The 18695-nt window shown below is 35.2% G+C and overlaps 1 protein-coding gene across 2 annotated transcripts in view; it reads left to right on the top strand.

Annotated features, from left to right (window-relative positions):
- The window catches only part of LOC106165989 (twitchin), a 103219-nt gene that overhangs the window by 80851 nt on the left and 3673 nt on the right, over nt 1-18695 (top strand). For both annotated transcript variants that reach the window (XM_087001753.1, XM_087001752.1), the window contains 41 exons: nt 52-354; nt 820-980; nt 1237-1360; nt 1690-2001; nt 2385-2535; nt 2869-3020; nt 3135-3256; nt 3580-3745; nt 4032-4114; nt 4374-4593; nt 4803-4988; nt 5252-5365; nt 5727-5831; nt 6870-7067; nt 7312-7423; nt 7753-7928; nt 8236-8424; nt 8705-8794; nt 9120-9292; nt 9763-9892; nt 10095-10400; nt 10641-10752; nt 10913-11085; nt 11574-11861; nt 12022-12187; nt 12521-12666; nt 12859-12924; nt 13175-13268; nt 13541-13744; nt 14039-14180; nt 14572-14771; nt 15119-15271; nt 15515-15560; nt 15760-15837; nt 16021-16123; nt 16593-16710; nt 16826-16998; nt 17241-17289; nt 17505-17649; nt 17956-18136; nt 18419-18673. In XM_087001753.1, coding sequence (XP_086857879.1) covers nt 52-354; nt 820-980; nt 1237-1360; nt 1690-2001; nt 2385-2535; nt 2869-3020; nt 3135-3256; nt 3580-3745; nt 4032-4114; nt 4374-4593; nt 4803-4988; nt 5252-5365; nt 5727-5831; nt 6870-7067; nt 7312-7423; nt 7753-7928; nt 8236-8424; nt 8705-8794; nt 9120-9292; nt 9763-9892; nt 10095-10400; nt 10641-10752; nt 10913-11085; nt 11574-11861; nt 12022-12187; nt 12521-12666; nt 12859-12924; nt 13175-13268; nt 13541-13744; nt 14039-14180; nt 14572-14771; nt 15119-15271; nt 15515-15560; nt 15760-15837; nt 16021-16123; nt 16593-16710; nt 16826-16998; nt 17241-17289; nt 17505-17649; nt 17956-18136; nt 18419-18673 — 6465 coding nt within the window. The remainder of the gene's footprint in view (nt 1-51; nt 355-819; nt 981-1236; nt 1361-1689; nt 2002-2384; nt 2536-2868; nt 3021-3134; nt 3257-3579; nt 3746-4031; nt 4115-4373; nt 4594-4802; nt 4989-5251; nt 5366-5726; nt 5832-6869; nt 7068-7311; nt 7424-7752; nt 7929-8235; nt 8425-8704; nt 8795-9119; nt 9293-9762; nt 9893-10094; nt 10401-10640; nt 10753-10912; nt 11086-11573; nt 11862-12021; nt 12188-12520; nt 12667-12858; nt 12925-13174; nt 13269-13540; nt 13745-14038; nt 14181-14571; nt 14772-15118; nt 15272-15514; nt 15561-15759; nt 15838-16020; nt 16124-16592; nt 16711-16825; nt 16999-17240; nt 17290-17504; nt 17650-17955; nt 18137-18418; nt 18674-18695) is intronic.

Below are 18695 nucleotides of genomic sequence, written 5' to 3'. Positions count from 1 at the left end.
GTTAAAAATTTGAATCCAAACTTAAATATATGAGTCATATTTTGTCAACAGTTGCTCCCGACTCTCCTGGAGCTCTCAATGTAGACAAGATCACCCCAGACCACGTGGATCTCTCCTGGACCAAGCCAAGAAATGATGGTGGAGCGAAGATCACTGGCTATGTCATTGAAATGAAAGAACCTGGCAAAGACAAGTGGGTGCCAGCTGCCAAAGTACCTGCAGATAAAACCAATGGGACTGTGGGCAATTTGACACCAGGTGGGGAATATCAGTTCCGAGTCCGTGCTGAGAATGAGGCTGGTGTGGGTGAACCATCAAAGCCAACATCTGTTATCAAGGCTGAACACCAACCAGGTAGGTGATGTGTGTGTGTGTGTGTGTGTGTGTGTGTGTGTGTGTGTGTGTGTGTGTGTGTGTGTGTGTGTGTGTGTGTGTGTGTGTAAATGGATCTTTTAAAGATTTTGTAGGATTTCCATATATATATTTACTCTGCTTGTGCTTGCCTTTCTACCATGAGTTAAAGTGAATTAAAGAATATTCATCAAATTCACCTTATGTTTTAAAAAGAATTACTTTCAATTTTATTATGCTTGATTGGTTTTATTTTAATTGGATTTTGTAATTATTTTAAGTCATTATTAAACATGGTCATTTTCAAATAGAAATGCAGTATGCGTAATAAAGGACATTGCAAGTTACTTTCTTGAAGCCTATTGTAATTGTAACACTATTCAGATGATATTCTTACTTCAAAAATCTTTTCTTTTTTTTTTTTTGTTTTGTTTTGTTTATCATAAATTTTCCCCTTTCCTTGTGCAGAAAAGCCTACCATAGACATGAGTGGTATCAAGGATGTGACAGTGAAAGCTGGACAACCATTCAAGCTGGACTTCCCCTTCACTGGCTTCCCCAAACCTGTGGCCACTTGGGTGCACAATGATCAGGAAGTCGATCAAGACGACAGCAGAGTATACGCCAAGGTATCTTTAGAAATCTTATCAAATAATCATGTAAAAAGGAAAACTGGCTTGCTGTGATTACTGTATTACCTTTTTGTTAAAAGCATCTGTAAAAAATGTTTACATACTGAAATATGAAATTGGCATTTGGACTATACTGTATAAAATGAATCATCAAGTAATGATTATCTTTTTTTTTCAAACATCTTTAATATTCTAAGAATTTTGAAGTGGAATAGACATACTCAGTTCTTAGATCTTTTTATTTTTTCTTTAGGTGTCTGATACTGATGCAGTATTTGAGATCGGCAAAGCCAAACGTGAAGACACAGGATTGTACAAGTGTACCTTGAAGAATCCATCTGGCTCAGACACTGGCAGTGTCAGAGTGATTGTACTAGGTAGGTATAGATGGATGGATTGATTCAAGAAAAATTTTAAACTTAAAACTAAGCTCCTCTATGCTATATTTGTATTTGAAATATCATTCTGAGACAGGTACTTAAATTTCAAAGATATATTGATTTGGTTTTTTCATGTCATATTACTGATATTGATGATACACATGTCACCATACTTTTCAGATGCACTTGATTGTTGTAAAATTTAATATGTTGCATGAACTGAGTGATGAGATAACAGCAAGCCTGGAACCAAATATCATTCTGTGGTTATTATAATATAACTCTTTTTTTTAGACAACACCAATATCACCAATTTGTCTTTGTAGATACACCAGGCAAACCAGAGGGACCACTGACAGGAAGTAACATCCAGGCAGACTCCTTGGACCTTAACTGGAAGCCCCCACTGGATGATGGTGGCAAACCTATCACAAACTATGTCATTGAAAAGCGTCCAGTTGGGTCAGACAAATGGACCAAGGTGGCTAGCTCTGTCCCAAATTCAGCCACTAGCTGGCCAGTTAAGAACTTGGAAACTGGTGTGCCCTATGAGTTCCGTGTAATGGCAGAAAATGAAATGGGTCTCAGTGAGCCACTCTTGACAGATGAAGGTGGAATTACACCAAAGTTCCCATTCAGTAAGGGGCAAAATTTAATTTTGTTTATTTTGTTTTGCATATTCTGTTATCTTTATAACCTTTCAATTCCATAATTAAGTCTTGGCTATGTTGATCGCGCACAATTACTTTTATCAGTTTTGTATATTGTTTTTAATTAGGTACATGATTTATATTCTTTTTTTTTTCTAATTTTTTTTTATTTTGCATAAACTTTCAGCCTCTAGTTTATGAAATATTCTTTTTTATCTGCATCACTTAGTCAGTTTTTTCTATGTTCTTCAAATTTACTTCTTATTTTTTTGTAAAAATGTTCACCCTTTAGTTTGGTTGTTTGTTTTCTGTATACCCTCTTCTGTTTTCTTTATGTTCTTTGAATTTACCCCATTATCCTTACTTTGTAGATCGCCCAGATGCCCCAGGTACCCCCAAATGTACTGGTACTACTGAGGACTCCATCTCTCTGTCCTGGTCTCCACCTAGAAATGATGGTGGCAACCCTGTCAAAGGATATTTTGTAGAAAGAAAGGAGCCTGATAGTGACAAATGGGTGAAGTAAGTTACTTTTTGATGTAATTTTGATATATAGAAATATTTTTATGTTATGGTTAAATGCTGTATTTTGTGTTTACCAAAAATTATGAAATTAATGCTGAGGAAAACTCCTCATAGTTAGGTAAGACAGAAACCTTTCTTTGTTGATCTGTAATTTAAAAACTTTTCATACTAAGGGTACAGTCCCTGTAGAAGCTGCAGTTTTAAGTTTTTACACAAAATTTTAAAAATGATCCTACAGTTATGTAGACCTCCATATCATCACAGAAGAACAGTCATCAATATGCTTGTGTAACAATCTTTTTAAGTATCTAAAAATCACAATATTTCCAGGTGCAACATAAACGAATCTCCAGACACCTCCATGACAGTGCGTGGTCTGACCAATGGAAAGAAGTATGAGTTCAGAGTTTGCGCTGTTAACAAGGCAGGTCCATCACCCTGGACTGAGACAGCAGAGGCTATTGAGGCTAGACCACCACCTGGTGAGTTGTGACTGAATCACTGATATTTTTAAAGAATTTATTTTTGTAATAGTACCACTATTTTCATCTCTAAATGATAATGCTCTTCAATCAGTACTCTTTGTCTCCTTTCAGTGGCCCCCAAGATTGACCTGAACAGCATGGCCAAAGATGTGAAAGCTAAGCTTGGAGAGCCCTTCAAAATAGTCATTCCATTTACTGGTGGCTCTCCTATTCCAACCCCAACTGTCACTGCAGTATGTTAAATCTGTTATGTTCATTTCATATTATAAATGTTCACTGTGGTAGTTTCTGAATATTTTGAAATGATAAAAGTCTCTTTGTTTATGTTTGAATTAGCCAGTTTATCCTTTGAATATCTTCCATGTCATCTTTGTACCAGTTGAAAGACTTCAATTGTAATACAGGTTTTCTCAAACTACCAAATTATGAAATATTTCATAGTGTTTATAAGTTATAGGTATTGAAACTAAATATCTTTAACAGGAACACTGATATTACAGTCAGCATGTTGCTATATTACTTTTTAATTTTTATTTATTTCTATCTTTATTTGCAGGGTGGCAATAAGATAATCCCAGGGGATAGATGGAACTTTGTGAAAGAGCCAGATAGAATTATCCTGGAATGTAAAGAGGCAGAGAAGATTGATAATGCTAGATTCAACATTACTCTCACTAATGAAATGGGCAGCGACACTGCTTCATGCAATGTTACAGTTGTCTGTGAGTAGCATCTTAATATAATTAAATTACTAGTAACTTTGTTAGCTTTTGTTTGAGAACTATGTATCTATCTACAAGCTGCTGACAACCATGCAGAAAGCTGGAATTTTTGCTTTGTTATTGCTTCACAGACTGTTGATAGATTTCTATTAAGGTGAAGGTGAACCTTGGTGATTTTCAGTAAATACACAATATATTTATTAGAAATATTAGATGAAGAGGAAATAATTAAACTTGTATAAGTTGTATATTTTTTTTACTGGTAGCTGAACTGGTTAACTTTCAGCTCCACCTGGTGCACCAGAAGGTCCACTAGAGGTCTCTGATATCACCCCTGAGACATGTGTTCTCAAGTGGAATCCTCCCAAAGTAAGTGCAAACTGCATCCCCAGTATTTACATTTTTCTGCATATTTTCTTAGATTAGTGTAGTGAAAGAAAATATTGAATTCATTAAAAGAATTGGTTTGAAAAATAAGAGCAGTCAAAGAGAGTGGCTGAATTTTAGATAAGCCATATTTCATGATTTATTCTAAATATTATATGTCATCTATTTCTGTTAACACAATTCACAGGAAATTCATTTTAATTTTATACCAGTTGTTTAAAAGCAAACATCTGTATTTCAGGATGATGGTGGCAGTCCCATCACCAACTACATTGTGGAGAAGAAGGACTCCAAGTCTCCTGATTGGAAGAAAGTCAGCAAGTTTGTCCGTGGCACAGAACACGAGGTCATGGGCCTGGAGGAGGGGCATGAGTACATGTTCCGAGTCAGTGCCGAGAACGAATATGGAGTTAGCGTTCCTCTAGAAACAACCAAGCCTATAATTGCTCAACATCAGTACAGTGAGTTTATTTTTGCTGTTTTGTTGTAATTCAGTAATTTAAGTTAAGCAATGTAACAAAAAAATGCACTGAAGCTCATACAATGGCAGTTTTGCATTAAGGATTAAAGCAATTTTCTCTTCTTATCTATATCTATATATTTCATTTCTGCTATTTTCTTATGTGTCTCATTTAGTCAAAAATGAAAATGATCTTATCTGTTGTTGCAGCTGTCCCAGATGCCCCAGGTCGTCCCAAAGTGGATGATGTGGATGCAGACCGTGTGACACTCAGCTGGACTCGCCCACGTGATGATGGTGGTGACAAGATCCAGGGCTACATCATTGAGGCCAAGGAAAAAGGTGGCAAGTGGAAACCTGTCACTGACTACCCTGTCAAGGATCTTACACACACTGGTATGTTGAGAAGTCCTCAAAGTTAACTATTTTGTTAAGTGAGCAGTTATAGTATTACACATAAGCAGTCATATTTTACCTTTGAGATGATTTAGTTGTATTTAAGTGTATCTATTTTTTAACTTTTTTTATGTGTAAGTGTGTGAAGTTCAGAATTGATGATAAAACTGCACAACTAAAGCCGAATTGCAAGTCACAGTGGTTTTATTGTTATTTAAACATTTCCTTCTTCCAGTAGATTGCTTATATGTAACTTGTTTCAGTGACTGGTCTGCCTAAGGACAAAGAGTTTGACTTTAGAGTAAAAGCTAAGAACAAGGCTGGTCTCAGTGAGCCTAGTGATACCTCTGGCTTTGTTACCACCAAACCTAAGTGCCGTAAGTAGTTATATTCTGGGATTTAAATGTACAAAAAATGCAAACCAATGAATTATTTTTGGGAGGAAATGAATATTTTAAATCAAAATTTAATGTCCTCGTAGAAACAAAGCATACCTTTTAACAATTATAGTATCAGTTTATACTTGTAAAACTTTTTATATCCAGATGATGAAATGTCACAAGTATCATCACCTTGTCTTACATAGCTGTTAGTGCCAAATGTATGAGAATCATTCTTTGTGATATTTGCCCAGTCAAAATGTTTGATCACTGAATGCAGATGTAGTTTCTGTGCTTTCCATTGTAAGCTTATTGATGAAGGTGCAGTATTAATTGTGAATCTTCCATTATATTTCAGAGAAACCAGGTGCTCCTGGTGCCCCCAAGGTAGAAGATGTAGGCAGAACCTTTGTGGAACTCTCCTGGGAAAAACCAAAGCATGACGGAGGAGCTAAGATTAAGGGTATGTATTAATAAGAAGAATTTTAAAGTAAAAATGTTATATCAAATGTTGTGTTTTGAACACATTTTTACACGTGTTCACCATTGTTTGAATACAAAACAATAATGCTCTAAATGCAGTATATAAACAGCCATAAAGTTCTCTTGACCAGAAACATGTCACGTTGATCTTATTTATTTATATATTACTGAATTTGTTTTGTATGCATAATTCACATTATCTCTTGTAGGATTTTCTATGAAAATGACTACCTTAATTCTTGGTAAATAAAAGTTACTTTAAACCAATATAGACCTTCTATACAGTCTGCCATTATCCTTTCCCACAATTTTGATCCCAGACAGACAAACTGTGTCATCTTTACTTCAAATTTAGTTTGCACCAAAAAGTTTTGACTCTTTACAGACTTACCCCTTAAAACCCCCAAACAGCCTCAATCTATGATTACTACATTATAATACCAGATGCAGATTTTACCCCCAAAATGTGCCCAAAGATATACCTCTAATGTCTCAATTCTAGATCAATCAAAATCTAATCCTAGGTACTGTGAACATTATGATAGATCAAATTGGCATTTGCTCAGAGAGTGTGAGTGTGGCTGTACTGATACAGCATTTAAGGAGAACTGCAAACAAGTATTACCTCTTCATCTGAACTATTCTATGTGAGCCTACTTTGCCCCCATGATCAATCATAAGCATGATGCCATTCGGAATTCTGTATCTCAATCCAACTTGATAGCACAAACATGTTTATAACCACCCACCTACAAGCTCTTTTGGTGTATTCAGCCTACATTTTGTTAGTATCTCATTTGGATTATATGATGAAAGAGAAAAATTAAATAAATTTGGTCATATTTAGAAATTGGTTCCAGACATTTAATTTTTGATGGCTACTCATTCTATAATGCTTAATATGTTTAGGATTAATACTTCTAAGACTGTTAATTGGTCTTGGCTGCAGGTCAGAATTACACCTTTGTTTCATTTTTTATTGACAAAAAGCTGATGTGTTTTATTTGGAAATTTTCAGGCTACACTGTATATAAGAGAGCTTACCCTGAGGGTGACTGGGAGAAGGTGAATGACTACCCATGTGTAGATACCAGATACACTGTGCCTGACTTGCCTGAGAACTCAGAATATGAGTTTAGGGTGGCAGCTGTCAACCAAGCTGGCGAGGGAGAACCCAGTGTGCCCACTGAACCTACCAAGGTCAAGGAGAAAGTTGGTAAGGAGAAATGGAATAGGATGTATTTGCAAAAACATCTCATTGTTCACAAATCTTAGTTGCAGTTTCTACAGCACTGTGTTTTATTTATACATTTAATTCATTTTGTAAATCAAGAGGATGATGATCAGATGATTTTTTAGATTTTGTTTATTAATATTAGTGTTAAACTTACTGTACATATAGCTGATGAAAAGAAGCAATTTTGAGGTTCATTCCATTCCAATAATCTTGTCTGTTTCAGTTGGTATAAAGCCAGAGTTTGTAAAGAAAATCAGCAAGGTGGAAGCACCTGTGGGAGGAGAAGCCAAGTTTGTGGCTGAGATAGTTGGCAAACCAGCTGTAGAAGTGCAATGGTAAGTATTTTGTCCAGTGGTTCTTTGATGACATGACATGTTCTGTTATGTTGATTATCAGGTTTCAGTTTCATTGCTCCTACTTTAAAGCAACTTTGACAAACATAGTTGATCATATTTCTATTTTGCAAGTAAAAGTTGTCAACACCACTTCATTTAGGCATTTTAAAAAATTGATGAAATAATTAGACTTTAATTTTGTATTTAAATTTACATGATAGAATAAAGCTATGATCGAATCACATAATATCACATTCATTGAATTCAATTTGCAAGTTCTGTAATCTGGGAGGACCATAAAACACTGTTTGTATTGAAATTGAATTCAGGTTCAGAAATGGCATTCCTATCCGCCCTGGTGCTAAGAACCGTGTTGCTGAGGATGATGATGGTAACATCTCTCTCACCATCACAGATGTCGAACCTAGCGATGCAGGAGAGATAACCTGTACTCTCAGTAACAAACTGGGCAAAGACACCTGCTCTGCTCCTCTGGAAGTAATTGGTAAGAGTACTAATTCATTAATACAGAAACATCGTGTTCCTCTTTCAATGCCATCTATGTGTTTTATTTATTTACCTTAGTGCCTTCATTAATCTAGCTTGCTTGATTAATATATCTTGACCTGCTGAACCTGAAAGTACAACTTATCAATTAAATGATATTGAAATCAGCTTTTACAACATATATATATATATATATATATATATATATATATATATATATATATATATATATATATATATATATTTTAATTTGAACATCAGCTGAAGTTTAAACAACTTAAATACTGTGATATTTTTCATCACAGCCCCACCCAAGTGTGACAAAATGCCTGGTGACCAGAGTGTTGACAAGGGTGACACACTGAAGCTGAAGATCCCCATCTCAGGCAAAGGTCCTTTTGATGTGAAACTGAAGAAGGGCAATCAGCCTCTGACTGAAGGTGACAGACTGAAGATCACACCATTTGATGACTACATTGTTGTCCAACTCAAAGGTATTGGTTGCTTGTTAATCATGTATACCTTCATCTGACACATGGAACAAAGAAATAGATACTTAGTAATTTTTTACTTTTTATTTTCTTTTCTTTTATCATATTGTTTGCTTTCATAATTGGTAATAGTCTTTAAAACTACAGTGAGTGAGACTAGGTAAATTATAGGAAATAAAGAAATGTTATTTTTCCTTTATATTGTGAAACATGAAATATATTCAAATGGTATTATTTTTTTCTTACTTATAGGTAATATTTAATGTAAAATTGCCTTTTCCAGATGTAGACACTGATGACACTGGTCCGTACAAGCTGGATATCTCTAATGCCAGTGGAACTTGCACTGTGCCATTTAATCTGAAGGTGAAAGGTGAGCAAAGCAGAAAAGTTATTTTATAATTGATAGAAGTATACATTATGATATGTTATTTTATTTTTTTAATTTAAAATGTTTCTCATTTCACAAACAGCATTCATTCTGACTGCACTTACATTTTGATTTCAAGCTTGACAAGTATGCAAAGTGAAATGTATTAAAATGGATTTTTTTACTTTTAAAACATTCCATCCGTTTTTTCAAGTATCAAGAGGGTCAAATTATGTTGTGAATGTATTTCATATTATCAGCCCTTGTTCAGTCAAATTGATTGACTAATATGATTGATTGATTAAAACATTCTTTTCTTTTCTCCTAGCAACACCTGGTAAACCAACTGCGCCCCTTAATGTCTCAGACATCACCAAGAATGCCTGCCACTTGTCCTGGAAACCCCCCAAAGATGATGGTGGCAGCAGAGTGACCCACTATGTGGTAGAAAGGAAAGATATCTCCAAACCTTACTGGACCACTGTGGGTTCCTTTGTCAAGGTAAAATTATGACTTTAGAAACACTGCCTGTTCAGTTACCTGAAAGTATTTAATTTTGTGCCACCAGCTAGCAGTGCTATGGACCTGTTTCTGATTTCTGACAGGCTCTACATATTTGCCTAACTATATATAACATCATCTTAGCTATGAAATGATTTGAATAATTTTTTTTTTTTTTTTTTGCATTGCTAATCACAAATTGATGGATTATGAGCCAATTTATGTGATTATTTATTTTTGTTAACCCAGTTAGATTTTTTAAACAGTGTTTTACATTTATGATGAATAATGTGTTTTAAAAAGAATTTGATTGGAGTTCACATTGATGTACCATGGGCCTCTGTCCATACTAAGATTATGTGTGGTTTGCATCTCAGGTAACTTAGAGAAGCTGTTATAATACAACAACTCTGAAAGATATGTAGCCAATGTAAAATTCTTTACTTAGGCCAGCACATTTAATTTTGTAGGGAACTGAATTTGATGTACAAGGTCTGATTGAGAATAACCAGTATTTGTTCCGCGTTGCTGCAGCTAATGAGAATGGTACTGGTGAATTCCTGGAGGCACCAAACCCCATCACAGCCAAGATGCCATTTGGTAAGCCTTACACTTCTGATTTGCAGTAAAACTTAATTTGGTTGCTAAAAGACTATGAGTGGTAAGGAACCCTCTCAAATATTGATCTCTTTGAGAGGTAAAGGAGACCTCATAACCATTTTCCTATATTATGACTACCACTAAGACTTATTTTCATATGGTTCATTCTATTTATACATTGCAATGATTTCTCTCCCACTAGATCCCCCAGATGCACCTGGTGTCCCTGAAGTTACAGAAGTGGGTGGTGACTTCGTCAGCCTGTCTTGGGACAAACCAGCTTCTGACGGAGGCGGTAAAATCCTGGGCTACTTCATTGACAAGCGTGAGGCTGGTGGAGATGCATGGTTGAGAGCCAATCCAACCAATCCATGCATCACCAACATTTGGAACGTCCCCAATCTGATTGAGGATCGCGAGTACGAGTTCCGTGTCACTGCTGTCAATGAAGCTGGCGAAAGTAAGCCGTCCATGGCCTCTAGGAAGGTCAAGGTGAAGGATCCTTTAGGTAAGTTTTTGGTTTTATTAATATGTCCTAGTTTACCATCTTCAAAGGACCTATTTACAACTTTGCGAAACTTGGCAAGGTTTACAGGATTAACCATTAATTTCATAGTATACTTATAGTTAAGTTTGATTTTGATGTAAATAATAGTATTCATTTGATTTTTGAAGACATGTAATGTTTTTCGATCTGAGGAAAAAAGTTTTAACCAAGAGTATTAATGTGCCTATTGTTTTTGTCTAGCTGCTGTAATCCCAGAATTCACGTCACCTTTGAGAACAGTCCAAGCCACTGAGGGCAAAACGGCAGAGTTCCAGTGTACTATCACTGGCTCACCTAAGCCTGAGGTGACATGGTGAGTTACAATAATAATGAACAACTCAGGCTAACTAACATTTTCAACAAAGAATATGGGAAAATTATGACATTAAATGCATGAAGTTATGTATTATTGTGTTATGTATTCCATTTGGTCAGTTTCAAAGTGTTAACCAATTTTTGTTTCCATTGCTTAGGTTCAAGGGTACCCGTGAACTTTTCGACAGTCCCAAATATGAAATTTACAATGATGGTGATACCTACTACTTGGCTGTGAAGGATGTGTTTGGTGAGGATGCTGATGAGTATACTGTTAAAGCAACCAACAGAGGAGGCTCCAGACAGAGCAGGGCAGATCTCTTGATTAAATGTAGGTGACTTAATGTCAACTGTTACTAACTTAAGTATGAGAATTTTAGGAAGTTTTGTGCATAAAATATCATATTATTTTGATTATTTATTTAAAAATATTTGCTGGTAACAAAACAGGTAAAATAATTCATAAAGGTATAAAAGGTTTATCTTGTTGTGGATGTTCAATCACCCTGAGCTTCAGAGTCTACAGGTACCTCACCTCTGTTAGCAGCATACCTGAGCTTTTTCTTTTCAGTTGAAAGAAGACATATACTTGTCCCTGCGAAGATTGAATTTTTCACTTGATATTCACATATATGTCTCTAGCTAATTCCTGGCACTTTTCTCCACTTGTGTTGGAGAAAAGTTCACATGATTAATCTGTAGCCCTGGTAGGTGTATACATGGTAAAGGTAAGATACTGACAGCACTCTGTGCCTCAGGGCACTGCAAAAGATTTGTTAAATAAAAATAACACATTTAACTTGGTTTGCTCTATTTCAGCTGCACCAAGGATTAAAGTCCCTCCAAGATTCCAGCAGCCATCAGCATTTGAGAAAGGAGAGACTATAGTCATCAAACTGCCCTTCACTGGCTTCCCAAGACCCACAGACAAGTGGTCAAAGGACACAGAAGAGATTAAGGGTGGAAAGAACTATGATATTGAACTTAAGGAGAGACATGCTATCTTGACCATTAAGAATCCACAGAAGGAGCATGCTGGACCTTACAGGTTAACCTTGGAGAATGACCTTGGCCAGGATACCAAGGTGGTTGAGATTCAGATTAATGGTGAGTTTGTGGCAGATGTTGTGTGAGTTTTTCAATGCACATTCTTAGTTGGGTGCTACAATAGGAAATCTTTATCATAATTTCTCTCATAAGAGTTGCGATAGGTCATGACACTTGTATGCACATAAGACTAGTTACCTGTACAATTGTTTATTTTCAGATGCTCCTGATGCTCCCAGATTTGCTAAAGTAGACAGCCAGACAGACAAGAGTGTGTTGCTATCATGGCAGGCTCCACTCAACAATGGTGGCAGTATAATCAGCCAGTACATTATTGAAAAGCGAGAGTTGCCGAGTGAGTCTTGGACACGATGTGGTACATGCAGGTATGTGACAACCATTAGAAATGCATCTTTGAATTATATTTATATCAAAATGAAGACAGGTTGCCAGTATATTGAAATGAGAGATATCAAAACAATTTTTTTTGAGTTATGATGTTGTGATTTTTTTTAGGAAATCTATACAAAAAATAGATTTTAATGAGAAATTGTGGTAAATTTTAAGATGTATGTATCTGTGAATAGATCAGAAAAAGATTGCAGTCAACTTGATTATTTAACATGAAAATTAGAGATTATTGGCATTACTGTCATCTTCATTCTTTTTTTCGTGGTAAAATTATAGAATGTTGATGTTATAGTTGCTATTCGTTTCAGGTTCAACACATATACAGTAGAGAACTTGAGCCCAGACAAAGAATACCAGTTCCGTGTGATTGCTGAGAACTTCTATGGACGAAGTCCACCTAGTGAGCCTACAGAGAAGGCTGCCATTGAGAAGGTGAAGAAACTCAGCCCAGAAGGTGAGAAATGTTTTTTTTAATGGGTATTTTAGTCAGAAATGTGTTTAAAGGGGGGAATTTGGATATCTCTTTATATGTGTCACATCTTTTCAAGTACTAAATAGCATTTTGTTTATAATTTAGGTGTAAGATATACATGGAGGACTTATAAAATAGTTTGATCAGGTAAACATATCATATTTTTGTTTTCAGATGAATTCTTCAAGAAGAAGAGAGGACATTATGATGGTCCACCAATTGACAACTACGATAAGTTCTGTAAGTAGAATTTGTGTCTTGAACAGAATATGTATATCTTAAAACACATCAATGTTTTTATTGTTTTTTTACAATTATTATTAAAATGATTTAGTGCTTCAGAAGGATTTTACACGTTCACAGCAAGCTTTGCAATTCATTTCATGATGTATTTTCATATTTTTCACAACATCATATTATTTCTAGAGTATAAACTAAGAACCAGTGAATGAAAATATCAACTTTTCTGAAAACAACTGCTCTGTTTTAGACACTGATATCTGGGCCAAGCATATCCCCAAACCAGTAGACATCAAGACCGGCAGTGTGTATGACTACTATGATATCCTTGAGGAGCTGGGCAGGTAGGATGATTACAATAAGTGTGGAAGAACTTTATCTATTCAATATGAAGAGATAAATTGTATGTTAAGTTGACCTTACAGATTAAAACTTTCCTCTATGCTTGATAATTTTAGTGAGGGATTTTGAATTTGGGCTTCATTTATGAATTTGTTTTGATATTCAATAATAGGATACAACAAAAAAACTCAGCAAATTTTTATATAATAATATTGCGATCCATATCTAAAATATGGTATATTCAAATTAATCTATTGAGTTGATATATTTACAGTGGAGCTTTTGGTGTTGTCCATCGTTGCCGAGAGAAGGCCACAGGAAACACATTTGTGGCCAAATTCATCCACACCCCATATCCACTGGACAAACAGGTTGTCAGAAATGAGATAGCCATCATGAATAACCTCCAGCATCCTAAGTTAATCAACCTTCATGATGCTTTTGAGGACCAGAAGGAAATGGTGCTGATCATGGAGTTGTAAGTTTCTGTCGGAGGATTAGATATGCTTGGTGTTTTTAAAGAGAAAGTTAGTGTTGTGTACCCCGTGGTAGAATTAGTAAGTGTTTTAGAAAGATTATTTCTTGTCCACATATTTCTAAATTGATCAGAAGTTTTGCTCTGAAATATAGTTTCTTGTTCTTTAACTAACATTAATAAATTAAGTCTATTCCTTTGCATATCATGTATTTATAACTTTGCTGTAATTTATGTGAAATGAATTAATAATGTGTTTAGTGAGCAAGTACAGTGTGCTCTATTTTCCCATTGCAGCCTTGCTGGTGGTGAGCTGTTTGACAGAGTAGCTGCTGAAGACTACAAGATGTCTGAAGCAGAAGTGATCAACTACATGAGACAAGTGTTAACAGGAGTCAAACACATGCATGAGAAGAACATTGTGCATCTAGATATCAAGGTGAGTTGGCACTTGAAGAAGCTGAACTAAGTCGTGCCATCAATGTATGTCAAATGATTAGGACACAGGTCCCCAAAGGCAAAAAGGAAAAATATATCTTGTTTAACGGGTGCTACCTATAGCGATGTATAATATTTTAGTGATTGAGCTAATACTAGAGCATTGTGATAAATTTAAAAGGACTAAGCTTTAGTTTTTATTTTGATAAAGGGAATATTTTAGTTTTTATTTGTTTGTTTGAATAGAATAATGTATTCAGTTCTTAAAGGTATTTTGTGTATTAAAAAAATAATGTAAAATGTTGCAGCGTTATTTGAATAGAATTAATAATATTTGTTCCTTCAACATACATAAAATAGTAATTCATAGTTTAATCCTCATTTTACATCAGCCAGAGAATGTGATGTGTGCCACCAAAAAGAGCACTGATGTCAAATTGATTGACTTTGGCCTGGCAACTAAACTTAATCCACAAGAGGTTGTCAAGGTTACCACAGCAACTGCTGAGTTTGCTGCCCCTGAAATTGCAGAGAGAGAACCCGTGGGCTTTTACACTGACATGTGGTCTGTGGGTGTGCTAGCATATGTATTGTAAGTACCATCAACACTACATGATCTTTGACCTTTTATGTCAGAAATATGTGGTTTTGATGAGGTCTTAGATGCCAGAAGTTATGAGCTTTTTGAGAAAAATGAAAACCATTTATGACAGATTACAATTAAGCTGAAAGATTTGGTTTTTATATTTTTACACATGCTATCACTGCATTACCAGCTCATTTACAAGAAGAAAACTGAAATGTGTGCTTACATACTTTCTTGCACAAGCAAATGATCACAAACAACTCTTATTAGTCTTTTCATTAAATATAGTCACTAAATGTGACTTATTTTTACCAGTGTAACTTTGACATACAACATACTTGTTATGTTTTCAGGTTGAGTGGTCTGTCACCATTTGCTGGTGATGATGATCTCGAGACACTACAGAATGTGGCTAAATGTGACTGGGAATTTGATGAGGATGCCTTCAAGACTGTCTCAGCTGAAGGAAAAGATTTCATCAAGAAGCTGCTCCTCAGAAACCCAACGTAATTATAAGTTTATCATTGTTTTTCCTGTCATATAATTGTATGAAGTATTAATGATTTAAATTCCACCAGGCAGTGTTATTTATATACAGTGTGTTAGTAATTTTTTTAACAAATGTATATATTATTGCAGAAGAGTTTTTTACATCTTGAAGTACAAATTGCAATATTTGTATCAGGTGTATTGAATATGAATAATTTATTCATGATGTTATTTGAGCTGTATTTTTGCTGCTGTTTCAGGCATCGTATGACTGTCCATGAGGCTTTGGACCATCCATGGATTAATGTAAGTCTGAAATAGATTGAATGGTTCATGTTTGATTTTATAAACAGGAAAAAGGATAGATAACATGTAATTCCTTCTTCTTGTGTATTTACAGATTTGCTCAAAAGTTTTCAAGACTTGATGCTCATACATTCATGTTAATGCGTTATGAAATATGAAAAAATAAGTGCTTAACTGTAAATGTTTTACTTTCTTTCAGGGTGACCATTCTGATCTCACACACAGAATATCAAGTACACGTTATGATGCCTTCAGGAAGAAACTCCATGCTAAATATGTGAGTAAACTGCTATATGAATCTTAGAGTTGGGATGGTTACAACAAATACTTCAAATGGATATCAGTTATAGTTATCAGTTAGTTAAGTAAAAAAATTTTAAGTTAAAATGAATTGGTTGTCTGAAAAGTCAGTCTGTAAGTATGGGCGTCCATATTGCATGTATTGCAATGTTTTTTGCAGGGTGACTGGCCAGCGCCTAGGCCTGCTATTGGGCGTATTGCTAACTTCAGCTCTGTGATGAAAAACAGAGGTAAACAGTACCAGATCTATGAGACATCCTTTGGTAAGTATTTGTTATATGTTGTGGCAAGTGAATCAGATGCAGACCAAGAATTGTGATGGGTTTCAATTTGAATAATTCTTTCTTCAAGCTTACTTTTACTTTCTAACCAAAATAAAGCATTTTGATTTATATAATTCCATCATTTTAATACCAATTTTTTTACATATCTGAATTATAGTTTGAAGGACACTTATAAATGCACTTTTAATCACCAAGTTCTAATTTAAAATTATTTCAAGAGCAAATGTATTAAAGAAACAAAAGGTTGGAAGCACAAGCATCACTACCTCTAATTTTTTGCAAATTTATCCAGTTTCTTTTAAATGAAAAGGTATGCTAATGTAGTGTAGAAAGAACCTAGCCTGTTTTTGCTTGAGATTCTAGGTGAAATGTGAACATATTTCAAGCCTTCACGGTATGAGAAATAGGTTATTATAATAGTGCTGTATCTTTTCACATCAACTTTCAGATCGTCGTGAGGCTGCTCCACGCTTTATCCGCAAGCCTAGAGACCAGCTAGCAATTGAAGGCCAGTCAGCACAGTTTGACTGTAATGTCATCGCTGCTTCAGAGCCTACCATCTCATGGTGAGTAAAAGGGCAAAATTTGATCTTTAGAGGTGTTTCACAAAACTCCAATCAGCATTTAGATTGAGATAAATTTTCTTAAACATTAAATTGATAAAATGAATGTCTTTCCTAGGTACTTTGAAGGCAGTATGCTATCACAGAGTGTTAAGTACATGCAGAAATACTCTGGTCATCACTATGCACTGAAGGTCAGTAGGTGCAAGGATGAAGACAAAGGCTCTTACACAGTGAAGGCAGTCAACTCATATGGTTCTAAAGAGGCATCTGCCAAGCTTAGCGTGGAAGGTAAACTCAGACGGTCTATAATTTTCAACTAATGTGTAATATATATATATATATATGTAAGATGTTATGCCCCCTAAGATGTTATATTCCCTTTTTAATGTGCGTGATGAGTTAATTAAGATGAAGCTCAGATTTGCAACCAATATTATTTAACAAGATTTTTTCTTCATGCCCTTTATCTCAACTAAAATTAATTTGATAAATTTCAAAACATATATACCTTAATGCTTTCTTTTTATCAGCTATCAGCAGGACACTCCCAGAAGTAGGATCCAGAGAATCAGCCACATGGTAAACAAACTTGTATTGTCAGAATTTGAATTAGACTATGGGGACATTATGTAAAAAAAATGGTTGAGTTTACCAGTAAAAGATAAAATTTGAAAACTTCAGCACAAACAACATATGTTGTTCCATGAATTGCAGTTGTACCTAAATCTAAATATCTGTTTATCTTCTATTGTGCTGTCTTGATTAAGAGAAATATATTTGCACACACATTTCAGGAAAAAGCGTGAATTTAAGGTTAAAGAATTTGAGGCCCCTCCGGACAAATCCCCAGACTTTGTGTTCCAGCTGCGTCCCAGGTATATCATTGAAGGCAATGAGTTTAAACTCATTTGTTGTGTAGAGGCTACTCCAACACCTACAGTAAGTATATAGGTTGTTTTTTGCCTCTCTTTGTATTGATTCAGTTTTTTCCAAAGTAATACACCCATTTGTAAACCAAAAGTAACTGGTTACACAATTTATGTCTTATGTTGAAATTAGATTAAGTTGAAAGGCTTTCGAAAATGCAATGTTTTTTTAACGAAGGATCTACAACTCTTCTTTTGAATTCATAATATTTCACTACTTTGGTGCATTGGATAATTTTAGATAAGATAGATATTAGGGGTGTCCTGATTCTCCTACAAAGGAGTTCCATTGTATATGTACACCCTTACTTAAATTTAGGTTCAATGGTTCAAAGATGGGCGTGAAATCTTCAGTGATTCTCACTATGACATCTCATACAAATCTGGCGTCTGTGAGTTGCAAATATCCTCAACCAAAGTATCAGACACTGGCACTTTCTCCATCAGAGCAGAGAATTCAAAGGGCATCCAGGAATCCTCTTGTAAAGTTACAGTGGCTGGTGGGTATTATGATTCATTTTTTCTTCACATCTTATTTTTGCAAACCAAGACATGGACTTATTCCAATAAAATAAAAGGATACAAGATAGATATTGGAAATAAATTCAAGTTTTGAAATAAATTTCTATAACATTCAGAGAGTGAAATCAGAGATAAAAATCCATAGCATGCCATGATAGTCTTTATATAGAAGATAACCAATAATAATGTAAAAATATATTTGAATCACCTCAATTTCTGTTTTATGTATAGATAATGATTAATATTTGTATTGTTTCCAGAACGCCCAACTTACAAACCAAAGAGATCCTCTTTCTCAGGCTATAGTAGTGGCATCACTAAGCCATCCTCCTCCAGGTTGGGTCGTTTCCACAGCGAGGACAAGTTTGGCTCTGACAGCTACTCCAGGACATCAAAATACAGCACTCACACTGAAGATGTCCAGGATTTTGGTTCTTCAAGAATAAAAACATCTCGAACTGTCCATTCTGAAAGCTACTCTTCCTCTTCAGATAGTACAACCGGCAGATCTAGTAGTAAGTTGATTTAAGTTATTCA

Source organism: Lingula anatina, chromosome 1, assembly GCF_051362555.1.
Source record: "Lingula anatina isolate TDL-2025a chromosome 1, LinAna3.0, whole genome shotgun sequence".
In the NCBI taxonomy this organism is placed as follows: Eukaryota; Metazoa; Brachiopoda; class Lingulata; order Lingulida; family Lingulidae; genus Lingula; species Lingula anatina.
The sequence above is the reverse complement of the archived record's forward strand: the minus strand, read 5'-3'. Positions and strand labels throughout refer to the sequence as shown.